General features: G+C 40.6%; 3 protein-coding genes and 1 pseudogene across 5 annotated transcripts in view; 3 read left to right on the forward strand and 1 right to left on the reverse strand.

Annotated features, from left to right (window-relative positions):
* On the reverse strand, positions 1-2,483 carry LOC144638154 (kelch-like protein 21; annotated as a pseudogene).
* A 166-nt stretch (positions 2,484-2,649) lies between these two features.
* On the forward strand, positions 2,650-4,612 carry LOC144638162 (kelch-like protein 24). The gene has a single exon (XM_078497360.1). It carries the CDS (start codon positions 2,697-2,699, stop codon positions 4,413-4,415), a length of 1,719 nt encoding a protein of 572 aa, XP_078353486.1. The 5' UTR covers positions 2,650-2,696; the 3' UTR covers positions 4,416-4,612.
* Positions 4,613-8,574: 3,962 nt separating this feature from the next.
* LOC144638156 (kelch-like protein 25) overlaps positions 8,575-18,968 on the forward strand; it is a 38,259-nt gene continuing 27,865 nt past the window's right edge. The window contains exon 1 of one of the 3 annotated variants that reach the window (XR_013567890.1): positions 8,575-10,437. Coding sequence is in view for 1 of the 3 variants with exons in the window: in XM_078497355.1 (XP_078353481.1) it covers positions 8,641-10,380 (1,740 nt within the window). In the remaining 2 variants the exon portion in view is untranslated. Of the gene's footprint in view, positions 10,605-18,968 lie in introns of all 3 variants that reach the window. The other 2 variants (XR_013567889.1, XM_078497355.1) reach the window with 2 other exon arrangements.
* Positions 12,516-14,935, forward strand: LOC144638211 (kelch-like protein 12). The gene has a single exon (XM_078497416.1). It carries the CDS (start codon positions 12,585-12,587, stop codon positions 13,782-13,784), a length of 1,200 nt encoding a protein of 399 aa, XP_078353542.1. The 5' UTR covers positions 12,516-12,584; the 3' UTR covers positions 13,785-14,935.

Genomic DNA, 18,968 nt, shown 5'->3' on the forward strand with positions numbered 1-18,968 from the left:
TACCTGTCCGCCATTTCGGACCTCTAAGAAGGTTCGGTTTAACCTCTCCCCACCCCTCCCACCGCCCCTACAATGACCACATTTAACAAATGTCCCGAGAGGGGCACAGTTCTATAACTGCAGTGTAACCAAAGCTGTGCTCTTGGGATTAATGCAGGGTGCCCGAAGGCTCTTATGTAAGGAGTCTTGGGTGCCCAGCTCTTAAAAGCTTTTATGATAGAAAGTTATCTAAGTCGCCCAAAGGCAAAAGTAAGTCGCCTCTGGCACCCGGGCCCTGCTAGAGCACATCCCTGGTAACCCTCGTAGAATTCGCTGAGATGCCGGGCAGTTTAAATGGAATGCACAACCTTTTTTCGTTGCTATAGTGGTCTCTACAGATCTGGAAACAAGTTAGTTTTCCCCTCAAATCTAAAGTTTGAGGTAGCATTGAGATTTCGTGGCTTAATGCGATTCTATAGGGAAAACAAAACTAACTTTTGCACTCAGGACGGCTTATTCAGCCTCGAATCTTAAAGACCTAAATTTACACAGGTTTCTCAAAATATCACAATCCAACTGGTTTAAGGATGAGTGGCCAAATATTGGTTGTACAGGTTATCCAAATGACGTTGATTAGGACGATGTACTGAATGAAAAAGGCGATGATGGGACCGCTGCAAATGAAAAACCTGAAGAGATCGTTCCAAATGAAGAAGCTTACGAGGTTGTTCCAAATGAAAGAGGCTTGACTTCTTCCTGGACAAGGCAAAGTTTATCCAGTACTCCTTTGGAGAGCTCTAGTACACAGCCACTGAATGTATCTTTACTTTTTTCAGAGATCGTTTTCACGGGTATGGTTGTCGCCTGGATCCACTTGTCCTCTGTGGGATCATAGCATTCAACACTCAATTCGCTTTCAATACCGTTCCTTGTGCCACCCAGCACATAGAGCTTTTTGTTCAGACATACCATACTGCCATAGACGCGAACAACATTCAAGCTTCCAATAAACTGCCATTCATTTGTAGAAACATTGTACATCTCACATGTTGCCGTTACCATTCTCAATTTGTTTGCGTCTCCGGCAACAAAAATCTTTAATTGGGTGGCCACACCAAAAGCACAGCCTCTTTCTTGTTGCATGTCAGTAATTTCCTCCCATTTGTTTTTAACAGTGTCGAATCGTTCCGCTTTCGTAACGTACTCCGACTCCTCTGGCGGCTTGCCACCAAGAACATAAAGATAATTACCAGAGGCAACAACACAAGCCTCTTCTCTACAGCCCTCGTGAGATGACAAAACTGTCTGCCATGAACACAACTCCACATTGTACCTTTTAATCGTTGATGTGGCGTCTTCAATCTTGACTTCAATGGCATAGATTTCTCCTCTAACGACAGCCACCATGGCAAAATTTGTGGACAAGTCCAAAGTAGCCCAGCCATTGAAAACGGGATCATATCTCTCTGCCTTACCAATTTAAGGAAAAGTGTACAACTGATCGCAGAATTTTATCATCTGGGTTGTCTGATTTTTCTCTGACAGCCCGTCTGGCAAACGCTTCCACTCATCTTTCTCTGGGAGATAACAAAAAGTGTATTTCCCTCCACAAGCTACAATGACGCGTGTTTCAATCCCTTTTCTCGGTGACTGCAGCAGATCGTCGTCTTCACTTGCAAAGGTAGTCAGCTTGATAGCATCTGAGGTCAGCTTCAAACAAGCAAAATTCTCTTGCACGAGTTCATTTGTCACGACATAGAGTAAATAGTCACGCGATAGGAAACCCAGCCGAACGTGACGAAATAATTCTTCAAAAAATGCTTTTCGCTCGCTTTTGTTTTGTTCAACCCACCTTAATATGATTTTAAAAACATCGGCTTCCACTGCAACACAAATCTCATCACTTGAAATCCACCTCTCAACTTCCTTCGCCTCCAAGTTTAAAAATTCATCCATTTCTGCTACAGAGGCGACGTTTGCGTGGATGAACTTCCTGCTGTTAGCGATAAGTTCGTCACACTGGTATTTCTCAGCAAAATAAAAGGTTGAAATGCAGTTTAATTTGGACATCTGTCCTTCAAGAAATCGCCCAGAAATTGTTTTCAATCCCGGAATGAGCAGATAATTCGCTGCGGCTATCAGGTCTGCAGCCTGATTCTCCTGAGTGATCTCGACACTTCCTGTGTAGATGAACTCCAAAACATCTTCCATAACAGACCCCGAAATCTCTTCGAACCGAGCAATTCCTTCTCGATTCTCTTTCATGTCGCTCTGAAGAAGCTTGTGAAAGAACGGGCTTGCTGCGGAGAGCACATTTCTGTGAGCCTTGAACTCTTTCTCATCTTTCGTCACCAAAGTTACGTCGCATAAATAATCTTGTTTTCGCTGCATGTTGAGCCGCTTTGTCAATTCCACACAAAAAGAAGCTTGTTCTGTAACGGAGATAGGCTGTAGATCTTCCATGCTCCAAAGAATAGCCGTATTTTCTGAAGATTTAGGTTCTAACCGTCTAGCGTCTTTATATTAGACGGAGAAAAAGAAGCGAAAGTTCGAGAAGGTATCTCATCACGAGGTCTCCTCGTGATGACGTCATCTCTGGATTAGTTCCCAGTGTCCTCTTCCTCTTCCGCTTTCGATTTTGATGATATCTAAGAGGACTCGATAAGACGGTTAAAAAGGAGTCTTTATTTCAAGGTAATAAGGCTATTCTCTGGAGTATGGAAGATTTGAAGCCTATTTCTGCTGCCGAACAAGCTGCTTTCTGTGTGGAAATGACAAAGCGGCTCAACATGCAGCGAAAACAAGATCATTTATGCGATGTAACTTTGGTGACGAAAGATGACAAAGAGTTCAAGGCGCATAGAAATGTCCTTTCCGCAGCAAGCCCGTTCTTTCACAAGCTTCTTCAGAGCGACATGAAAGAGAATCGAGAAGGAATTGCTCGGTTCGAAGAGATTTCGGGGTCAGTAATGGAAGATGTTTTGGAGTTCATCTACACAGGAAGTGTCGAGATAACTCAAGAGAATTCTGAATATCTAATCGCTACAGCGAACTATCTGATCATTCCGGGATTGAAAACCGTTTCTGGCCGATTTCTAGAGGGACAAATGACCAAATCAAACTGTATTTCAACCTTTTATTTCGCTGAGAAATACCAGTGTGACGAGCTTATCGCTAACAGCAGGAAGTTTATCCACGCGAACTTCGCCTCTGTAGCAGAAATGGATGAATTCTTAAACTTGGAAGCGAAGGAAGTCGAGAGGTGGATTTCAAATGATGAGATTTCTGTTCCAGACGAGGCAGATGTTTTTAGAATCATATTGAAGTGGGTTGAACAAGACACGAGCAATCGAAAATCAGTTTTTGAAGAATTGTTTCGTCATGTGCAACTGGTTTTTCTATCGCGTGACTATTTGTTCGATGTCGTGACAAATGAACTCGTGCGAGAGAATTCGGTTTGTTTAAAGCTGACCTTAGATGCAATGAAGCTGACTAGCTTTACAAGTGAAAACGAGTTTTCACAATCGCCGAGAAAAGGGATTGAAACACGCGCCATTGTAGCTTGTGGAGGGAAATACACTTTTTGTTATCTCCCAGAGAAAGATGAGTGGAAGCGTTTGCCAGACGGATTGTTAGAAAATCGAAGCTGTTATACCCAGATGATAAATTTCCGTGATCAGTTGTACACCTTTCACGGTTGCAAGGCAGAGAGATATGATCCTGTGTTTGATGTTTGGTCTACTTTGAAGTCAGCACCCAGGGGTGATAACGTGACTGTAGTTAGAGGCGAAATCTATGCTATTGAAGTGGACACGTACAGTAAGAAGAAATCCACTATCGCAAGGTACGATGTTGAGCGTTGTTCGTGGCAGACAGTTCTGCAATCTCACGAGGGCTGCAGGCAAGACGCTTGTGTTGTTGCAGCTGGAAATCATCTGTATGTTCTCGGTGGAACGCCGCCTCAGACAAGGGAATGCGTTGCGAAAGCGGAGAGATTCGACACTGTGGAATACAAATGGGAAGAAATCGTAGACATGCAACAAGCAAGAGGCGGTGCTTTTGGTGTGGCCACTCAAGGAAAGATTTTTGTTGCCGGAGGAAGGGATAGAGAGAACTGTATGTCGCAAACTTGTGAGATGTACAATATCTCATCAAACGAATGGCAGTTTATTGGAAGTTTGAATGTTAGTCGTGTGTGCGGCAGTATGGTGTGTCTGAAGGGAACACTCTATGTGCTGGGTGGCACAAGGGATAACTGGTCACGAAGTGATTTGAGTGTTGAATGCTATGACCCTACAGAGGACAAATGGATCAAGAAGACAACCATACCAGTGAAAACGATCTCGGAAGAAAATAAAGATACATTCACCGGGTGTGCACTGAAACTCTCCAAAGGAGTACTGGACAAAGCTTACGTTGTTAAACTAAACGAATAGCCACACAGCTGTCTAGCACCGTTACGTCTGAAAGGTCCACTTATCTTTAAACTGGGGGAGGGGGGCTTAAACTACTTCGATCTACATTGAATTCACGGTCCCAAGGAAACCTTTTCTGTCTACAGGTTTGATTAATATAAGCCTGTCTGTTAGCTTCAGTTTAGCGCTTGAAAGATAAAGCTGACAGCTCAAGATCTGCCGTTTACAGTAGAATGAATGAACATATTTACGGCTTTGTTTCCAGTATGTTTTACATAATTCAAATTCACTCAGAATGATTTAAGTTACGTGAAATTATCATACAATTTACAAAGTGAAACACTATTCTCGTTCCCAGAACATCCAGGTCTACTTGTCAGCGACAGGGAGGGTCAAGGGCCCTGGAAACGAGACCGGTTTTTAAATAGCGATTTCCCCTTATAACAAACCACGAACGCATAGAAGTGAATAATTGTTACAGTACACTGCCAAACCAAACAATGATTGTATGCTTGCGTGACAAAAAAATAGCAAAATATCGAGGCTATAAAAATCACACAAGTTAGAAAATTAAGTTAGAAGCTAAAATGTCACGTAAGATGTTTAAAATTGCACGCGAAGTTAACAAAAATCGTGTGAGAAGTTATAAAGTTCTAATATATATAGCGGAGCTGTAATGTTTGTTTTTCATGTAAGACAAACTTACAACAAGCCAGAACTTTCGTGACTAGCAATTGGTAACTGACAATTTTTACCATTGTATTATTTTTTTTTGTTGGATTTCCGATTGTAGATAAAGTTTAGCTTAGTCATATTTAATATTCTAAACTGAAAGATACACCATGTTAAAATAAAGTAATTGGATTTGAAACCAAGCGAATCGTCCAGGAATTCATATACAGTGGAACCTCGATCTAACGAAGGGCCAAGGGACTGACAAAATATGTTCGCTTTAACGAGCGGGGTTTCGTTGTATCGAGGTTCTTTTCCATATGTTTTACTATTACTGGGGCGAAGAATATAGTTGGTTATATCGAGGACTTCGTAAGATAGAGGTTCGTTAGATCGAGGTTCCACCTCGCCCGGGATCACAAAACAAAACCTGCTTAGCAACGTAAAACAAAATTAACCAGCAAAATCTGCATCGTTCAAAGTGTCTCAAAACGCCGGTGCTTAACCCGGCTCTGTTCACGATGCGATGCGAGTCCATGGCAGGCTTAACCCCCAGATTCACAGTGAGTTGTCTCTTGCCCAAGAACACGACACAATGACACCGGCCAGGGCTAGGCCTTTCTCGATTATGCTAGTAAAACTGGCATTTAATGCTACTAGAAATTCTCGCATAAAGCCAAAAAAATGCTAAAATAATGCCTGATTTCTTTAAAAAATGCCACTTGAATTCCAAAGAATGCTGTGTTTTATTTCAAACAAAACGAACGAACTCTTACATTATATGCTCATATCAACAAGGCTACAATAGTACGCGCGCTTTGATTGGCTGCTGAGCGGGCATTATTTTCTTGTAATGACCGGGCATTATGAAAATTTTCTCGGCTCGACGGTTTTGAGTTGTGACTAAAAGCTACCAGCGAGGGGGCAAAAACAACAAAAAATGCCGACAAAATATAACTATCTTTTCAATAACTGAAAAAAATATAAGCATACCGATACTTCTTTAGTATGAGCGACGAAGAGAGCCACAGAGAGCAAGAGCGAGTTTTACCTCCAGTGTTCTTTCCCTTGATTTTTTTGAATAGTGGTTAAAGGCCATATAATAAATAACTTATTAACCTCGTCCGTTCGGTCATTACAGGAGAATCTCAGACCTCGACCTTGATGTATTGACCTCGCTGTCGCTCGGTCAATACATCAAGGGCTCGGTCTGAGATTCCTCTGTAATGACCTCACTCTCGGTTAATAAGTAGTATATATCAACAACAGGTGATACTTAATAATTGTTTGTTTATAAAAATAAGAAATAAAAAAAAATATTAAAATTTTTAAAAAAATTAAAAAAACACACACGTAAGTAATACAACACAAGTACACAAGTAACACAACGCACAAACAGTCGAAACAGACAGAAAACAATCAAATTAAGTAATCAAAACTGTGAAACTTTAGGATAATTTATCCTTCTGAGTTCTGAAATCTGGATCACAGTCACGAAAAATGACAGAAAATGCTAGCAATTCTTTTTCAAGAAAAAACGAAAAAAATGCTCGTTTTCCCAAAAAATGTCGAAAAAAATGCTAGCATAATCGAGAAAGGCCTAGCCAGGGCTCGAATCCAAACCGCTCGATCCGGAGCCTCGTTGCAGTTCTATCAAAACGGAAATTTTCAAAAGGAACAGATTCTTTCCGTTCCGTCTTCGTGATGGGAAGATTTGAACTGTTCCATTTAAGGAAAAATTCTTACCAAAAATTCCATGTAAATGAAAAGTGCCACAGGATACTAATCACCTCTCCAGCTTTGGTTGCCCATGGCAACCGTGGGTGGAGAAGGCTGGTCACCCTGCTTTCAAATTCTTTCCCTCTACACGTTTTTCTTGTTGGTTGATAGAAATTTATTTACAACCTGAGCACTTTCCATTTGTATGGAAAAACCGTTTGTTATGGTTGGAAATTTAATGGAACGGGCCTTTCCATTGGAAAGTTTTCGGAAAAAAGGAATACCTTCAGAGGTATTCCTCTTTCCCAGTTTCTCCCGGATTGACCGGAAATTTACTGTTCCATTTGCTACAACCAGACCGTTCGTTGACAAAGCAAGGTCAGCAATTGACATTTGAACGCTAAAATTTACCCGTTGAATTGATCAAATTTATCCAAAAATATTTCTATCGAGTGTAGATAGAGAGCGTTTCTTTTCAAAGAGCTAGTGTTTTTCCCTTGAACTTTTTTCACGGCTACATGAGGAAGGAGGATAAGGTAGAAAAGTTTCACCCTCGATCGCCATGCATGGTTTTTTGGACCCAGGCTCATCGCAGTGTTCTCATATAACCATTAAGACCGTTTTACCACTATATGTATTTACAAGTCAAAATCAGTTGCATGCGTTCATCAACATAATAAATAAACGGTTATCCGCGAATATTAACGCGAGTTTCAGGTTAGGAGTTTACAGACGTTCCATACCTTACATTAAAGGGACTGAGTCACAGTAATTTTTAGCCACTATTTTCTATTTTCTTAGAGGAGCTACGTGACGGGTGCTGATTTGTTTTTTTAATACGGGGATGAGAGAGGTGCAGTTATTTTCCAAGAGACTGGAGCAACAGTCTGTTTATGTCCTCCAGCTGTTCAGACACATTTTGCTTCAAAGGCCGATAGTCAGTTAGTCACTCTTCATGCTTTTGAAAGTAATGACTGAGTACAGGCGCTGTATACATTATTGCGGGGTGCATTTTATGATGTTACTGAAATCGCGAGTGTTTAATTTTCAGACACTTTACCTGAACGGTACTGCTGAAATGGCGCTCACTTGAATGGTCATACACTAGGGTTTCATAAACATAGAACTAGCTTGTGCAGCATATTAAATAAACACCATTTAAATAGCCACGGTATATTGCAATTCCTGAGTTTTGATTGGTTTACAAGCCGTGTTATATGAGCTCATATCCCATGGACCGCAAATGTGCTGAGTGTACGCGTTAGTAATTTTCCACTCGCGCTTGTTGGCATTCTCGTCCCCAGAGCCGCTAAGTCACGGCCCTCTTAGTCGATTGAGCCTGGGGCCCGAGGAACAAAGATTTAAATTCTCTTTGTTGAAAATCCAGCCAAGACACATGGAACTCATTACCAGAGATTACAAAATCTTCCACATCACAAAATGACTTCATGACAGCTGGCCACTTTTTTCCGGGGGGAGGGGGGGGGGGTGAATAGACGTAGTGAACTTGTATTTTTATATTATTTTAATTTGTAAGTAGATAACGGAGATAATAATGTTGTTATTATTAAAATTATTTTTTAACATACATTTTTAACATGTTAATTTCACGAAAGATACTGGCTTATTTAAAAGCTATAGCAACATTCGTGTTTAAATGTCTGTATTTTGTGCCCCAGGCTCAACCAGCTAAGAGGAACAAGCGGCTCTGGGGACGAGAATGGAAACACTAGTAATGACGTCATCGGTGAATTCGTTCCCTATTGTTTTTTTCCTCTTCCGCTTTCGATTTCGACATCTCAACGAAACGGTTCAAAAGAAGTCATTTCACGGAAATAAGGCTATTCTCTGGAGCATGGAAGATCTACAGCCTATATCTGCTGCCGAGCAAGCTGCTTTCTGTGTTGAATTGACGAAGCGGCTCAACATGGAGCGAAAACAAGATCATTTATGCGACATAACTTTGGTGACGAAAGATGACAAAGAGTTCAAGGCTCATAGAAATGTGCTTTCCGCAGCAAGCCCGTTCTTTCACAAGCTTCTTCAGAGCGACATGAAAGAGAATCGAGAAGGAATTGCTCGGTTCGAAGAGATTTCGGGGTCTGTAATGGAAGATGTTTTGGAGTTCATCTACACAGGAAGTGTCGAGATCACTCAAGAGAACTCTAAAGATCTTATCGCTACAGGGAACTATCTTCTCATCCCGGGCTTGAAAACAGTTTCTGGGCGATTTCTAGAAGGACAGATGACCAAATCAAATTGCATTTCAACCTTTTATTTCGCTGAGAAATACCAGTGTGACGAACTCATCGCTAACAGCAGGAAGTTCATCCACGCGAACTTCGCCTCTCAGGTAGCAGAAATGGATGAATTCTTAAACTTGGAAGCAAAGGAAGTCGAGAGGTGGATTTCGGACGACGAGATTTCAGTTCCAGACGAAATAGATGTTTTTAGAATCATATTAAAGTGGGTTAAACATGATAAGAGCAATCGGAAAGCAGCTTTTGAAGAATTGTTTCGTCACGTGCAACTGGTTTTCCTATCGCGTGACTATTTGTTCGATGTCGTGACAAATGAACTCGTGCAAGAGAATTCTCGTTGTTTGCGGCTGACCTCAGATGCAATGAAACTGACCAGCTTTAAAAATGAAAATGATTTTTCACAATCGCCGAGAAAAGGGATTGAAACACGCGCCATTGTAGCTTGTGGAGGGAAATACACTTTTTGTTATCTCCCAGAGAAAGATGAGTGGAAGCGTTTGCCAGACGGATTGTTAGAAAATCGAAGCTGTTATACCCAGATGATAAATTTCCGTGATCAGTTGTACACCTTTCACTATTGTAAGGCAGAGAGATACGATCCCGTTTTTTATAGCTGGTCTACTTTGAATTCACTGACAGTGTCCAGGGGCTCTGCCATAGTGACTGTAGTTAGTGGTGAGATCTATGCTATGGAGGTGGACACGTTTCGTACGAAGAAATCCACCATCGCAAGGTATGATGTTGAGCGGTGTTCATGGCAGACAGTTCTGTCATCTCACGAGGGCTGCAGAGAAGAGGCTTTTGTTGTTGCAGCTGGTAATCACCTTTATGTTTTTGGGGGAAAGCCTCCACAGACACGGGAATACGTTGCTAAAGTTGAGAGATTCGACACTGTGGAAAACAAATGGGAGAATATCGCAGACATGCAACAAGCAAGAGGCTGTGCTTTTGGTGTGGCCACTCAAGGAAAGATTTATGTTGCAGGGGGGAAACAGGACGAGGAATATTACGCATCGTGGTTAACAGCATGTGAGATGTACAATATTTCAACCAACGAATGGCAGTCTATTGCAAGCTTGAATGTTAATCGTGAACATGGCAGTATGGTGTGTCTGAAAGGAACACTTTATGTGCTGGGTGGCGCATGTGACTTTCCTTCACGAAATGATTTGAGTGTTGAATGCTATGACGCTACAGAGGACAAATGGATCAAGAAGACAACCATACCAGTGAAAACGATCTCCGAAGAAAATAAAGATACATTCACCGGGTGTGCACTGAAACTCTCCAAAGGAGTACTGGACAAAGCGCGCGTTGTTAAACTAAAAGAATAGTCCCACAGCTGTTTGGCACGTTACATTTGATGCTCGGTCACAAGGGAAACAGTTTTCCTCTATGCCAACAGGTTTGCTTGATAAAGAGTCTATCTGTTACCTTCAACACTCAATTTAGCGCTTGAAAGATGAAGCTGATAGTTGAAGATCTGCTTAATTAAACGTTGCTACCTTGCAATTGGAAAACGATTTTCATACATTTTACAGAAAAGTTCCCTTTCAAGGTTACCATTTTCTGACAGTAGAATCAAGTACAAGTTACAAACACTTTTCTTTCAATAGTGTCTTCTTACTGACAGATAAATGATATTAAGTTTCCTTCAACTCGAAGTAGCAGTACGAGTATGAGCGTGACTTTTTTAAACCTTGCGTGTGCCGAGCCCAAGATCGTCACGTGTCACACAATTCTCGTTTCCAGGACCTCCGCGTCTCCTTGGCAGTGACACTAGAGGATCAAAGGCTCTGGAAACGAGATTGGTTGTTTGAATATCGATTTGAATTAATGGTCCTAATAACTAAACCATGAAGACCTTGAAGTAAAGATGTCTACACTACCAGGGCAAACGAGGATTATAGGTTTGCGTGACATAGAGAACAAAAAGGGTGGTGGTGGTGGGGGCGGGGGGGGGGGGGCTTCAAAAATCATGCTGGAAGTTTAATTAACAAAATTCATACAAGAAAATTTGAAAAGTTTTAGTGTTCGTGAGGCCGTAATTTTACCCTTTTACGAAAAGAAACTGAAAAGATTGGATTGTAATGTCAGTTAAGTTTAATTTAGTCATATTTTAGCTTTCCAAGATTCTAAACTGTAAGAATCATTGTGCTAAAATAAAGTGGTTTCATTTGAAATCCAGGGAATAGTGCAGGTTATCCATGTCTCACTATGTTATATACTACATATAAGACTATTGTTTTTCTGGCCCAGGCTGAATATGTATTTTTGTAGCCAATCAGAGCGCACAAGAAGAAGAAATACTACTGACTTGATGAAGACGAGACTTGGAAGGTTCCTTTCCCTGGGAAGTGACCAGGCTTATCGCTTTCGTCACAAAACCTTCTTAGCAAAGTACATAAAAATAAGAAAATCTACATCAGGGCTTCAGGATGGGATGCTAGTCCATCGCAGGATAGCCCTCAGATTCGCCGGTACCCATGTATACAACTGGGTGGAGACAGGCACTATAAGAGTAAAGCGTCTTGCCTAAAAACACAACACAGTGACCGCAGACATGACTCGTACCCAGACCGCTCGATCCGGGGTCCAGTGCACTAACCATAAGAGCTCATTAGGCCACCGCACCTACGGTTGAATGCTTTGCACGCGAACAATCTTTGAGAATTACTTCAAGTTTTAAATTTACGGAATAGCACGTCTGTTTCTACTGACCTGAAACTTGCCTATCGTGTTGTAGCTTCGAATTCTTTAATGTTATCTGCCAGCCTGACTGTCCGTATGTGTACTGAACGTGGGACAATAAAAGCGAAAGAAAAATTACAGAGCGAATCAAGGTCCCTACAACCAGTAGCTTCGATGCAACCCTTCAAGAGTTACGTCCTTGGGACAAGTTTCCTTTCCCCTCATACCCAGATGGGGGACTACCATATAAAAGTGACAGGGTGTTCGTTGGAAATTGTAAAAGGACCCCCTAAAAGGTACAAAAACTTGCTTGGTGGGTGTATCTTAAATTCTTTTTCATCTCTAAAAGGTCCTCTAAAAGTGATCAGTATGAAACCGCCGGAAGCCGTGTTCTTTTTTCTTCAAATGTCATAGAAAGAAAACACCGCAATATTCCAAAAATAAGACCTGCACTTATATTTGCAAGTAGATGTCCCTTTCAGGTGGGCTTATATTTGGGAAGCGGAGAGAGGAGGGGGGGGGGGGGGTATCTTCGGATGGAAATTTGCGTTTTAAAAATCTTTGGGTTTCTAGTTGGACGGGAAACTGTTTGAAATTTTTTTGGTGCATTTAAGAAAACCACATCGCCAAAATCTCTAAAACTAGCGATGTAAAACCCAAAACAAGCCCTACAGCCATAAACAGGTCAACAATACAGGTAGGTCCACTCGTGATGAGTGATGACGTCAACTCTGAATTCGTTCCCGGTGTCCTCTTCCTCTTCCGCTTTCGATTTTTGACGACATCTCTGAACGACACGCTTCAAAAGTAGTCTCTATTTCACGGTAATAAGGCTATTCTCTGGAGTATGGAAGATCTGCAGCCTATCACTGCTGCCGAACAAGCTTCATTCTGTGTGGAATTGACAAAGCGGCTCAACATGCAGCGAAAACAAGATCATTTATGCGACATAACTTTGGTGACGAAAGATGACAAAGAGTTCAAGGCTCATAGAAATGTGCTTTCCGCAGCAAGCCCGTTCTTTCACAAGCTTCTTCAGAGTGACATGAAAGAGAATCGTGAAGGAATCGCTCGGTTCGAAGAGATTTCGGGGTCTGTAATGGAAGATGTTTTGGAGTTCATTTACACAGGAAGTGTCGAGATAACTCAAGAGAATTCTGAAGATCTAATCGCTACAGCGAACTATCTGATCATTCCGGGCTTGAAAACCGTTTCTGGCCGATTTCTAGAAGGACAAATGACCAAATCAAACTGCATTTCAACCTTTTATTTCGCTGAGAAATACCAGTGTGACAAACTTATCGCTAACAGCAAGAAGTTCATCCACGCGAACTTCGCCTCTGTAGCAGAAATGGATGAATTCTTAAACTTGGAAGCAAAGGAAGTTGAGAGATGGATTTCAAGCGATGAGATTTCTGTTGCAGTCGAAGCCGATGTTTTGAAAATCATTTTCAAGTGGATCGAACAAAACAAAAGCGAGCGAAAGGCAACGTTTGAAGAATTGTTTCGTCACGTGCGGCTGGTTTTCCTGTCGCGTGACTATTTGCTCGATGTCGTGACAAATGAACTTGTGCGAGAGAATTTCGGTTGTTTGAAGCTGGTTTCAGATGCTATTAAGCTGACTAGCTTTACAAGTGAAAATGATCTTCGGCAGTCACCGAGAAAAGGGCTTGAAACACGCGCCATTGTAGCTTGTGGAGGGAAATACACTTTCTGTTATCTCCCCGAGAAAGATGAGTGGAAGCGTTTGCCAGACGGGCTGTCAGAGAATCGGGACTATGAAACCAAGATGATAAACTTCCACGATAAGTTGTACACCTTTCACCGTTATAAGGCAGAGAGATGCGATCCCGTATTTAATGGCTGGTCTACTTTGGACTTAAGTTTGTCCGCCCCTTCTACTATGGTGACTGTCGTTAAAGGAGAAATCTATGCTGTTGAGGTCAACACATCAACGAATAAATCCACTATTCAAAGGTACAATGTAGAGTTGTGTTCATGGCAGACAGTTCTCTCATCTCACGAGGGCTGCAGAGAAGAGGCTTGAGTTGTTGCAGCTGGTAATCACCTTTATATTCTCGGAGGCAAGCGGCCACAGGCAGGATACGTTACGAAAAGTGAGAGATTCGACACTGTGGAAAACAAATGGGAGGAAATCGCAGACATGCAAAAAGAAAAAAGCTACACTTTTGGTGTGGCCACTCAAGGAAACATTTTTGTTGCCGGTGGGTGGTCGAGAACATGTGAGATGTACAATATTTTAAAAAACGAATGGCACTCTATTGCAAGCTTGAATGTTAAGCATGTATGGGGTAGTATGGTGTGTCTGAAGGGAACACTCTATGCCCTGGGTGGTGTAAGGAATGTCACCTATTTCCCAAGTGAGTTAACTGTTGAATGCTACGACTCTACAAAGGACAAGTGGATCAAGAAAACAACCATACCAGTGAAAATGATTTCCAAAGAAAGTAATAATACATTTACTGGCTGCGTACTGAAACTCTCCAAAGGAGTACTGGACAAACTTGACGTTGTTAAAGAATAGTCCCGCAGCTGTTTCGCACCGTTGTGTTTGAAAGGTCCACTTAACCTTAAACTTTACGTACATTTTACAGCAAAGTTTCATTTTAAGTTCATTATTTTCCGAGATTAGAAAACAGTAGAATGACCTCTAGAATGTATGAACACATTTACATAGTTTGAGTATGCTTTCTTAAATGTCAACTTACCGACAGATCGACCTTCAGCTTGAAGTTCTGAGTAGGAGCGTGACTTTTTTCATAATTAGTGCGCATGCCCAAGATCGTCACTTGTCACACAATTCTCGTTCCTAGAACCTCCGCGTCTACTGAAGGGCTCTGGTACGAGACTGGCGAACAGGCTCTTTGGTAGAGGATATGGGGCGAAGGGAAAGCGGGATCTATTTGAATATTGAATATTGAATGTCCCTAATAACTGAACCACGAAGACTTAGAAGTAAATAAGTGTTATAGTACAGTAACAAATCAAACAGTGATGAAAACTACGCGAGAAATTGAAAAATCGAGTTAGATGTTAGTAAAGTCACGCGAGGTGTAGAAAAGATTAACAAAATCGAGCGAGAAATTATAAACGTTTTAGCTTTCGCGGAGCCGTAGTGTTAGTTTTTCATGTGAGACAAACTTTCAAAGAAAGTTGTAAGCCAGAACGTTCAGAACGAGCAATCATTGCGCAATCATGTTATATCATGCTGATGAGTCCTTACAAGGACGAAACAGCTGTCCATGGCTGCCACTCCACGGGTAATAGGCTGTGCGCATGCGTACAGGTCTTGGCCGGGCCGTGGAGATGTGTCGTGTGACCATTGCATTCAGTGGTTTATTTATATGTTGGATTGTAGTTATACCTTATTAACTGCGCTGCGCAGTTCTTGCTCTGCACGTCCTTTTTTTTTTTAACTGCGCTGCGCAGTTCTTGCTCTGCACGTCCTTTTTTTTTTTTTTTTTTTTTTTTTCTCAGTGACCAGACTGATGCCCCCGCTCGGCCAGGCTGGGGTCACGCAAGGTTTAAAAGCTAGAAAACACTTACTAATGGGAAATTTTCAAATGCTTTGGTCTTAATAAGCATGTTTAGCGTGAGGTGTCCGATTTTGAAGCATTTTATTCAAACAAAATTCTAAATTTTCATGCCTCGAAAGAAAAATATATTTCAGCGGGCCAAAATCTGTGAATAAATACCATTACGTTGGTGTTAAAGAATGTGCTGACATGACAAGTTTCACTTTCGATCGGCTAGACCTCGAGTCACGTAATTTTTCAAAGCTATTTTCAGCTACCTTTCAAATCTTTGCGAATCCATTAATCTTTACTTAAAAAATTCAGTGTGAAGTATTTTGAAGCATTTGAATCGAAGAAAATACTAAACTTTTACGCTTTAAATAAATACGCTTTAGCGGGCAAGAATTTACATTTATTTACATTACGTTTGTGTCTTTACTTAGCATGTTTAATGTAAAATGTTCGATTTTTAAGTGTTTGACTCAACGAAAATACTAAATTTTCATGCTATGAAAGAAAAATATATTTTAGCGGACTTGATACTGTGCCTAAATACCATTACGTTCGTGTCAAAGAATGTGCTGACATGACAAGTTTCACTTTTACAAGGCCTTACTTGTGATCGGCCAGTCACGCAATGTTTTAAAGCTGTTATTCAGCTACTTATGTAAAATTTATGAATCCTTTGGTCTTCATTTAGCACGTTTAGTGTGAAATATTCAATTTTAAAGCGAAATGTATTTTTCTTTCTTCACTCTGCTAAAAACGGCTCAAGTGTTCTTCTCAAATTTGATTTAAATCTTTGCTTTAATATTCCCTTCTAGGAACGATTGTTCAGTGTTTAAACATTAATTCAATACAACACTGGATGGATTAAAATAAATCGTCTGGCTTCACGGATCAGGATCGTGGGAATCTGGCTAGCATTAGCATACAAGAAAAATAATAAATTGCAGATGGAACTAGTCAACCATGAAATGTCACACAAGGTGTTCTCTTACCATCTGTTTGTCAGTCGCAACATTTTTTGAAAGAGAAATATAATTCAGCGGGCCAGAATCTGTAATGAAATACCATTACGTTGGTGGCAAAGAATGTGCTGACATGACAAGTTTCACTTTCGATCGGCTAGATCTTGAGTCACGTAATGTTTCAAAGCTGTTACCAGCTACCTTTTAAATCTTTGCGAATCCTTTGGTCTTTACTAAACAAATTAATTGCGAAGTATTTCTCTTTTAAGGGTAATCTTTTTTTTTTGCCTGTGTCATTGAAAGGATTTTAAAGATATCAAGAAAAATTCCCTTCACAAACATGCCCTGACTGCCGCCCTGACTTGTACCGCTTACGTCATTCGGTATGCTAGGGAATTACCCTCTGTGCTAGAAACAGCTTGGGAATTCGGCCAGAATTTGCCTATACTGTCGAAATTCTCACGGATACTTTCGCTTTAGTGAGCAAGAATTTACATTTATTTACATTACGTCTGTGTCCCGGAATGTGCTGACGTTAGCAAATTTCTACTTTCACAAGGCACCGATCGGCAAGAATCACGCAATGCTCTGAAAGGTTTAAATCTGCCAGAAACGGAAACTAAACAAATCCTTTGGTCTAAACTTAGCATGTTAAGTGTGAAATATTCGACTTTTTAGCGTTATTTATTTTTGGAGCTGTGTCATCTATAGGATTTCTGAAATCTGATGGAAAACCACCGAGACAAACATGCCTTGACTTGCAAAGATTACGTCATTGCTAAATTAATTCTCCGGGAAATTCCCATTCAGCAAAACACAGGTCTAGTGTTTTTCTCAAATTTGATTTAATTATTTGCTCCAATATTCCATTTTCGGAGCTGGTTATTCAATCTTTAAACGGTAATTCAAGACAACACTGGTCGCTGATTTAAAAGATTTTTTTGTTTCACGGATCAGGATCGTGGGAATTAAATTTGGCCAGCATTAGCATATAAAAAAATATTTAATTTCGGACGGAACTAGTCAACCATGAAATGTCACGCAAGGTGTTTTCCTACCATCTTGTTTGCCAGTCGCAACATTGTTCGACGCAGGTAAAGGGGATAAGGGGGGGGGGGGGGTGCAATTTTTTGTTCCCCCCACATGGCTCCCCTAAAGTGCTCACGAGACCAGCGCAGTTGTAAGCTCTAAGAGCTCTTGTTTTTTTCTCAGTGACCAGACTGATGCCCCCGCTCGGCCAGGCTGGGGTCACGCAAGGTTTAAAAGCTAGAAAACACTTACTAATGGGAAATTTTCAAATGCTTTGGTCTTAATAAGCATGTTTAGCGTGAGATGTCCGATTTTGAAGCGTTTTATTCAAACAAAATTCTAAATTTTCATGCGTCGAAAGAAAAATATATTTCAGCGGGCCAGAATCTGTGAATAAATACCATTACGTTGGTGTTAAAGAATGTGCTGACATGACAAGTTTCACTTTCGATCGGCTAGACCTCGAGTCACGTAATTTTTCAAAGCTATTATCAGCAGCTACCTTTCAAATCTTTGCGAAGCCATTAATCTTTACTTACAAAATTCAGTGTGAAGTATTTTGAAGCGTTTGAATCAAAGAAAATACTAAAATTTCACGCTTTAAAAAAAATACGCTTTAGCGGGCAAGAATTTACATTTATTTACATTACGTTTGTGTCCTGGAATGTGCTGGCGTTAGCAAATTTTTACTTTCACAAGGCACTGATCGGCAAGAATCACGCAATGCTCTGAAAGGTTTAAATCTACTTCAAAAAAAAAAACTAAACAAATCCTCTGGTCTTAACTTAGCATGTTAAGTGTGAAATGTTCGACTTTTTAGCGTTATTTATTTTTGGAGCTGTGTCATCTAGAAGATTTCTGAAATCTGATGGAAAACCACTGAGACAAACATGCCCTGACTTGCAAGGGTTACGTCATTGGTAAATTAATTCCCCGGGGAATTCCCATTCAGCAAAACACAGGTCTAGTGTTCTTCTCAAATTTGATTTAATTATTTGCTCCAATATTCCATTTTCGGAGCTGGTTATTAACTGCGCTGCGCAGTTCTTGCTCTGCACGGGGTTTATTATTATTTTTCGTTTTGTCGGTGACTTGTACCAAGCCTCCACTCGGTCAAGCTCATGTCACGCGATGTTTAGAAGCTACAAATCAGTAACAAATGGAGACATTTTCTTATTTTTTTTCCTTTAAAAAGAATGTTTAGTGTGAAATATTCGATTTTGAAGCGTTTTATTTAAAGGAAATTCTAAATTTTCATGCGTCGAAAGAAAAATATATTTCAGCGGGCCAGAATCTGTGAATAAATACCATTACGTTGGTGTAAAAGAATGTTCTGACATGACAAGTTTCACTTTCGATCGGCTAGACTTTGAGTCACGTAATTTTTCAAAGCTATTATCAGCTACCTTTCAAATCTTTGCGAATCCATTAATCTTTACTTACAAAATTAAGTGTGAAGTATTTTGAAGCGTTTGAATCGAAGAAAATACTAAAATTTCATGCTTTAAATAAATACGCTTTAGCGGGCAAGAATTTACATTTATTTACATTACGTTTGTGTCCTGGAATGTGCTGGCGTTAACATTTTTTACTTTCACAAGACACTGATCGGCAAGAATCACGCAATGCTCTGGAAGGTTTAAATCTGCTACAAACGGAAACTAAACAAATCCTCTGGTCTAAACTTATATGTTA

Source organism: Oculina patagonica, chromosome 14, assembly GCF_052425735.1.
Source record: "Oculina patagonica isolate OP01 chromosome 14, crgOcupat, whole genome shotgun sequence".
Lineage (NCBI taxonomy): Eukaryota > Metazoa > Cnidaria > Anthozoa > Scleractinia > Oculinidae > Oculina > Oculina patagonica.